At 34.9% G+C, this 8,288-nt stretch overlaps 1 protein-coding gene across 3 annotated transcripts in view; it reads left to right on the forward strand.

Annotated features, from left to right (window-relative positions):
* The window catches only part of adam12b (ADAM metallopeptidase domain 12b), a 113,447-nt gene that overhangs the window by 18,779 nt on the left and 86,380 nt on the right, over positions 1-8,288 (forward strand). For all 3 annotated transcript variants that reach the window (XM_016498610.1, XM_016498609.1, XM_016498611.1), the window contains one exon: positions 5,653-5,759. In XM_016498610.1, the coding sequence (XP_016354096.1) occupies positions 5,653-5,759 (107 nt within the window). The remainder of the gene's footprint in view (positions 1-5,652; positions 5,760-8,288) is intronic.

An 8,288-nucleotide genomic window follows, 5' to 3' on the forward strand; every position in this document is an offset into this window, starting at 1 on the left:
TTAAAGTTGTTTCAAAATAATACATTTAATATGCACTTAGTATAGTATAATTTAAATATAGTAAGTATGTCTGAAAAAGCACAATTTAAATATATTTCTTTTTCACCTGGGTTGTTATAGTGTGCAAAGCCTCTTCCTGAATTGAATCCTTCTTGGACAAAAAGAGCAGAAGGAGAGGATAGGTTGAATGATAATGACAGACAGGAAATTGGGTCTGGGTAAAAGAAGTGTGGGGGTTTGTTTATATGTGTGCCTGTGTGCTATAAATTAAATCCAAAATGACAGGATGTGCACAAACACATATTGAAACATGAGTGATAGCTTCCCAGTGGGGAGAAAAGACGTTTCCAGAGTGCTGTGCCACTTCCTGTCTCCCTCAGAATGCTGAACCGTGGGTAATAATGGGTGTCTGACAAATCAGCAGCGGAAAGCTATGAGCCCAGTGTGCCCTGCAGACAGAATATGTGTTATTATGAGCTGACAAGATTCTCACTGACTATATATGTTCTCTATTTATGGCATACTAGTGCACTAAGTATGTGTTTTCAGGGGCTGTTTGGTTCCTAGTGTCTCACTGCAATTGTGTAGTATCATTCATATCATTTTGTTCTAGGATTTGAGGTTCAGTATCTTTAGGGCCTTTCGCACCGCAGGAACCTTTTCATAGTACCAGAACTAATTGTGGAAGTACCCACTTTTGGGCGTTTTCGCACCGCCGGAACTGGGAGCGATTTTAGTACCGGACTGCCTTTATCGAGAACCAAATTAGCTGGTATGATGACAAAATTTTCAACCACCCCTAAACTCAAAATTGATCACATGACTAGACAGATTAGAATTCCTAGTACGCACTGTCGGTGCGAATGCAACCCTTTAAATGGTACTGGGAAATAGTTCGCGCAAAATCGTCCCAGTACTTTAGTACTGTACATTTAGTTCTGGAACTAAAGCAGTGCGAAAGGCCCTTTTGTTCTGACCTTAAAAACTACTACAGTATAGTTGTGGTACTGGATTGTAATACATCAGATTTAATCCATGTTTAAATCATTGACAGAACTGTACCGAATAGTTACCATATTCATGCATTTATATGGTTGCCCAATCTACATCAAAGAATAGAATGGAATTGCTGTGATACATGGTAATACCATGGTACTTTTTTAATGCAGATATTGCAGATGATTATTAGTGTTTTTGAAAGAAACTGCATTTATTTGTTCAAAAATACAATAAAAATTGATAAAAGTTGTTTTGAATTTAAAACAACTGTTTTCAATTTCAATATATTTTCAAATGTAATTTATTCCTGTTATGACAAAGCTACATTTTCAGCAACAGTGTCACGATCCTTCAGACATCATTCTAATATGCCGATTTGCTGCTCAAAAACATTTACTAGGCCTATTTATTATTATCAGTCATTCTAATATGCCGATTTGTTGTTCAAGTAACATTTACTATTTATTATCAATGTTAAGAACCATTTTTGATGCTTAACATTTTTGTGGAAACAGTGATACCACTCAAACATTTGTGGTAAGATTTAAAAAAAGAGAGAGAAATTAATAAGTTTATTCATCATAAACATTAAATTGATGAATGATAAATGTAATAAATATATTTGATAAATGCTGTTTACTGAAATTTCTATTTATGTATCACCATTTTCACACAAAACATGAAGCAGCTGTTTTTAACATTGATAATAATAAATGTTTTTGAGCATCAAATCAAATTGTAATGATTTCTGAAAGGTCATGTGACTGTAATGTAATGTAATGCAGACTATTCTGCGTTGGATCACAGGAATAAATTACATTTTATAATATATTAGAATTGAAAACTTTTTTATTTGTAATAATATTTCACAATATTGCTGTTTTTACTATATGTTTGTTAAAAAAATGACTTTATTAAATTAATAATTGTAATGTTTCCAAACTTTTGGCAGGTACTTTAATAATAACAATTCTATTCATATATTTATTATATATTATTAATTATTGTCATGATTATTAAATACTGCTTTTTTATTTTTTACAGGACAATGGTATGTATTATTCCAATATATCTTTTAATGTGATAAAATATATTTTTTTAAATAATAAGTGCTGGGGGCAGGGTCAGATTTTCCTTCTTTTTTTGTCTATTTGTTTATAATTTACATAAACAATATAATATTAACACTTTTTTTGGATAAAATATGACAGGTGTTTGTATGTGAGTTGCAGTGAGGGAGAGAAAAAAAGAAGGGAGGGCTTACAGCCTTTAGAGAGATGAAAAAAACATGTTGTGCTGTCACTCCGCTGCTTCAGCCGCTCTTAAGGCTGCACTTCTCTACACTGCTCTATTGTGCATTAGTGTTGAGAGGATGGAACGCTTTGGCCCTGTGGGGGCACGATGCTTTCACTGAGGGGAGAGAAAAGAGAGAAAAGAGATGATTTAGACTGATGACGCAACTACACTCACGAAACACAGAAGCAAGTCAAGTCAAGTTTATCATTCTTCTCATTACATGCCAGTTTGAGAAAAAGAATGAAATTTTGCAATAAAAAAGAACAAAACAGAAACATATTCATTAGTGGCCTCAAACTTTTGGACCCCATTGTACTTAAAAAATACCGATGTCAAATTATGACATGCACTCAGCATACTTATTCATGCACTGCACTCTTTTTCATAATCTATGAAAATGTTTTCAGTCATTATGTCAAATTGTAGCCCAACCTGGAATGCTAATTTATCAAGCATTCCTTTGATTCATCATTGTATGCACACAAAAGTGAATATATTTCATCAACCGTGTACCTCTCCCAGGGTGCTGCCATGTTCACATTACATCATCTTCATCTATCAGTGTTTCCTTATGAGTTTATAAACTGAAATTTCCGACATCAAGTGCTGTTCTGTTGCACATTTCCAAGTATGACAGTAAAAGTATGACTGTCATTTATATTATGGAAAAAAATAGTTAAAGTAAAGTAAAGTACCATATCTGCCACCATAGTGTGCAACAGTTGGGTTTTTGAAGTAAAAATTACAGTTTATTTTCTCGAAGAAGTCATTGATTTTTAACAATGACTTAAACAGTAACCTTTAAATACAGACCTACCGTGAAGCCATCAGTCTGCAACTTTCAACTTACTTTTTAAATAATCATATTTAACAGCAGAATTCCTGGTGAAAAACTACATTACCAAGCTGTTTACTGAAATTTCTATTTATGTATCACCATTTTCACACAAAACATGAAGCAGCTGTTTTTAACATTGATAATAATAAATGTTTTTGAGCATCAAATCAAATTGTAATGATTTCTGAAAGGTCATGTGACTGTAATGTAATGTAATGCAGACTATTCTGCGTTGGATCACAGGAATAAATTACATTTTATAATATATTAGAATTGAAAACTTTTTTATTTGTAATAATATTTCACAATATTGCTGTTTTTACTATATGTTTGTTAAAAAAATGACTTTATTAAATTAATAATTGTAATGTTTCCAAACTTTTGGCAGGTACTTTAATAATAACAATTCTATTCATATATTTATTATATATTATTAATTATTGTCATGATTATTAAATACTGCTTTTTTATTTTTTACAGGACAATGGTATGTATTATTCCAATATATCTTTTAATGTGATAAAATATATTTTTTTAAATAATAAGTGCTGGGGGCAGGGTCAGATTTTCCTTCTTTTTTTGTCTATTTGTTTATAATTTACATAAACAATATAATATTAACACTTTTTTTGGATAAAATATGACAGGTGTTTGTATGTGAGTTGCAGTGAGGGAGAGAAAAAAAGAAGGGAGGGCTTACAGCCTTTAGAGAGATGAAAAAAACATGTTGTGCTGTCACTCCGCTGCTTCAGCCGCTCTTAAGGCTGCACTTCTCTACACTGCTCTATTGTGCATGTTTCTCTCTCTTTCTTACACCTCCTCTTCGTTTCTTGCTCTCTCTCCATGTCTGTCGCCCTCATTCATAATGGATGGCGTAGTGTTGAGGTTCAGCTGAGGATGGAACGCTTTGGCCCTGTGGGGGCACGATGCTTTCACTGAGGGGAGAGAAAAGAGAGAAGTCTTTTGATTTAGACTGATGACGCAACTACACTCACGAAACACAGAAGCAAGTCAAGTCAAGTTTATCATTCTTCTCATTACATGCCAGTTTGAGAAAAAGAATGAAATTTTGCAATAAAAAAGAACAAAACAGAAACATATTCATTAGTGGCCTCAAACTTTTGGACCCCATTGTACTTAAAAAATACCGATGTCAAATTATGACATGCACTCAGCATACTTATTCATGCACTGCACTCTTTTTCATAATCTATGAAAATGTTTTCAGTCATTATGTCAAATTGTAGCCCAACCTGGAATGCTAATTTATCAAGCATTCCTTTGATTCATCATTGTATGCACACAAAAGTGAATATATTTCATCAACCGTGTACCTCTCCCAGGGTGCTGCCATGTTCACATTACATCATCTTCATCTATCAGTGTTTCCTTATGAGTTTATAAACTGAAATTTCCGACATCAAGTGCTGTTCTGTTGCACATTTCCAAGTATGACAGTAAAAATTCTGACTTTCTGAGTTGAATGGAAGACAGCAGTCAACTCACCTCCTTTTTTTTATACAGAAATTTCTTTCAGTTGTTGAATACATAAGCTACTATTAATATTTGAAAATAGTGGAAATACTTACTGTGTGCTCAACAAGGATGTGCTTGATGTAACATACAACCATTGTAATCCGTACTATATGCAGCAACTTGTTAGCAGCTTATATTTTAAAAGCATGCAGACAGTTTCGAAATGTATTGTTTTGTGGGAAGACATATATTGTAGAACAAAATTGTAAAGTCTCTTCAGGTGATGTTAAAGTACTATGAAATGCTTATCATGCAAAGTTATGTTGCATGATAATGTTGCATGATACGTATTTTTTAAATAATCATATTTAACAGAAGAATTCCTGGTGAAAAACTATATTACCAATGATTCTTATACCTTTGTCTTTTTGTCTGATTTTGTCACTTTTTAATTTTTGCTTCAAATCAAAGATTGTAATATTGTGTTTTACCTTGTAGCTGGTTGGTTTGGTTCACGGCTTGTAACATTTTAGAGAAGATGTTTTCAAATCCCTTTGGGAAAAACACTTCTGGAACTGTCACTTTTAATTCACTGTGTTAATTGCAGTTTCATTGTAATTACTTGTAAAATTCAATAGTGATTTGGGATAAGACAACAATGGAATGCTCACCCCCAAAAACCTGCGTAGTGCATCTTTAAACTTTATTTTATACATTAATTGAAAACCAGCATCCTAAAATCCCATTAGAAATCCAGAGGGAACCCATAACTTAATAATGTGTCTCTTCCAAGTTTTAGGACTACAAATTCTATTGAGTTAATGGCCTTTATCTCTGCATTTGTTCATGCTGGTCCTAATTTACCACAGCACTGCTTACTTACTGCTGTCTTACTGCTTACAATTCCGGCCGCTTTTAAATGTTGGTCATTTGAACTTCTTGCCTCCAATACACACAGAGAGAGAGAGCTCAGCTGCATCACATATTGTGTCTCTGGTACCCACTGAAACACTAATGGGAACTTTTTCTGTTGCTTGTCGCAGGGAGGCAACTAAAAAGTGTGCTCAGCAAACTGGAACACTACCACACCATGGTACCGCTACTGCTGGAAGGAAGAGAGCAGCGACCAATCAGCTGGCTCCACTCCAGGGTAAGAAAGAACACTGTATATTGTTGTTGCACCATTTTTCACATATTTTCCTAAACCTCTAGAAAGTCATTTCCCCTTCCATCATGATGTCTTGTTGCTTGTGTTTCTTTATGTTATTCTTGATTTTGAATAGCACTGAGTTGTGTACACTCTTTTCAGATGGATAATATATTGAGTCCAGTGCAAGTTCACTTCAGTTCGAAATGGTATAACATTAGACTACGGTACAAATTAGTTCACAATGTATGACTCGCATAGTCAGTATCATTATTGAGCCACAGCCTTTTAGCTCTAAAAGGGTCATTTGTGAAAATAAGTGAAAGGCCTGACTGCCAAACGCCATCAGAGGCACAGAGGCTGAGTGATGAGGTGATGAATCTTGAAAACTGTTTTGGAGTACATTAGATTAGATTAACTGCCTGAAGCCGTGGCGATATTGTCACAAAAAGTCATGGGGTCTTCGTCATTAAGGCTTAATTGATTCCAGTTACTCGAGCTCCAGTGAATATTACAGTCAAACATCTTCCGTAGCTCAGAGCGATGTCTGTCTCTGGCACATGGCACTTAGAGGCCATTTCACTGCCCATTTTGCAGTGAATTCATGTGTGCTCAGAGGCTTAGGCAACGGAAACTCGACACCCAGAGCTTTTTTTTTTATACATGTCTGAAATGTTGAGAATGTCTTTAATGCACTGTTAGGAAAAAGTTTTGTATGTCATGAAAATGCAGTGCTAGGGAATGGTTGGCTTTGCTTTGCTTTCCAAGGTGATTGCGATTAAACATTTGCAGGTGGAGATTGAGGTTGTGGTGAGGGTAGCATATTTCAGGTAGGAAATTCCGCTCTGAATAAAGGACCTGTCGGTCTGCGCCGCGAGTGGCCTGACTGATGGCCCAAAGCCATATCACTCCAGCTGGAGTAAGGGAGGAAGATATGCTCTATCAGCTGTTTAACAAGGAAAAGTAGATGGTCATTCTGTTATAATAAAGGGAAAGTTGAACAGTTATTCAGAAATATTTCAGCATCCGTGTGCACACATTCATTTTTTGAACCCTATATAGCCTTTTGTATCATATTTGAGGCACAAATTTCTAAGGTCTAATAAACACCATAACATTCCATAAAAAAACAACAAGAATTGTAAATTTTGATTTCGTGGTGACTTCAAAGAAACAGAAACACCTCCAACCCTTGCTAAAAATGTACTGTATGTATTAGGGCTGCACAATATTGGAAAAAAGGACATTGCAATATTTTCTGTGAATTTCATGAATTTTCACCAGATTATGTGAAAAGCTGTATTTGGAAATAATAATTCTAGAATGTTTGAGATCTGCATAGAAAATAAACTTTTTACTCAGAAGAATTTTGTTTTCAGTGTGAACCATCCTTTTAGGGCTGAACAATTTGAGAAAAACTGGAAAAGTTTGTTCACACTTGGGTAAACAAACGTCTTTCAGTGACCATGAACAACTTGAGTTTTTTTAAGGTCACATTTCCACTGTTTTTGACCCAATTCAATTTGACTGTAAAATAATAAGAGTTATGATTTTTATTGTGGAAAATAAGTATAATAATTTTATTGTATAGTACATCACTAAAATTAAAATTTATGTCTTAAGTTCTTCATTTTCACTATGAAAATAGTTTAATTTACAAGCACAAAACCACAAAAATACTTTTTGTAAGTAATTTCAAATTAAGATATAAATCAAAAGAATAATTTAGTACTAAATTCAACTATCAGCGTACAGTAAAACATATTTAAAGGGGTCATATGACGTTGCTAAAAAGAACATTATGTTGTGTATTTGGTGTAATGCAATGTGATTATGCGGTTTAAGGTTCAAAAAACACATTATTTTCCATATAATGTACATTATTGTTTCTCCTCTATGCCTCGCCTTTCTGAAATGTGTCGATTTTTACAAAGCTCATCATTCTAAAAAAGCGAGGTGTGCTCTGATTGGCCAGCTATCCAGTGCATTGTGATTGGCCAAATGCCTCAAGTGTGTGACGGAAATGTTACTCCCCTTAACATGCTGTGATGCCGTCTCCCAGCAGGACGAGACTCAGTCCAGCTGCTCTGCTCGTGCACATCCCATCATCGGTTCTCTTTTAGCATTTAAGTCAATGTACCGTTAGGAGTAACTGAATAACTCGGGATATTGGTTTATTTCGCGTCAGAGGGAGTGCCAGGCACGTTTATACACCGAATAATTTAAGTAATTTGTGGATTAGTGCGTACTGGAGATGCAGACGTTTCAAACGATTCAGTTCGATTTGGTGAACTGGTTCGACCGGTTCACTAAGAAGATCCGGTTAAATAGAACGATTCGTTCACGATCCGGACATCACTAGACGAGACAAAACCAATAAAACCCATTACAAACGAGGCATTTGTTGCATCCAGTGGGGACATAATTACTGATTATAATGACTAATACCGTCTTATATAAAAAAACAGTCAAGTGAGCAAGTCAGAAGCGCCAGACTGTCCTTGCAAAGTTGGAACTGCCCCACGCCCCACT

This window comes from Sinocyclocheilus anshuiensis, unplaced genomic scaffold (assembly GCF_001515605.1).
Source record: "Sinocyclocheilus anshuiensis isolate Anshui unplaced genomic scaffold, SAMN03320099.WGS_v1.1 scaffold446, whole genome shotgun sequence".
In the NCBI taxonomy this organism is placed as follows: Eukaryota; Metazoa; Chordata; class Actinopteri; order Cypriniformes; family Cyprinidae; genus Sinocyclocheilus; species Sinocyclocheilus anshuiensis.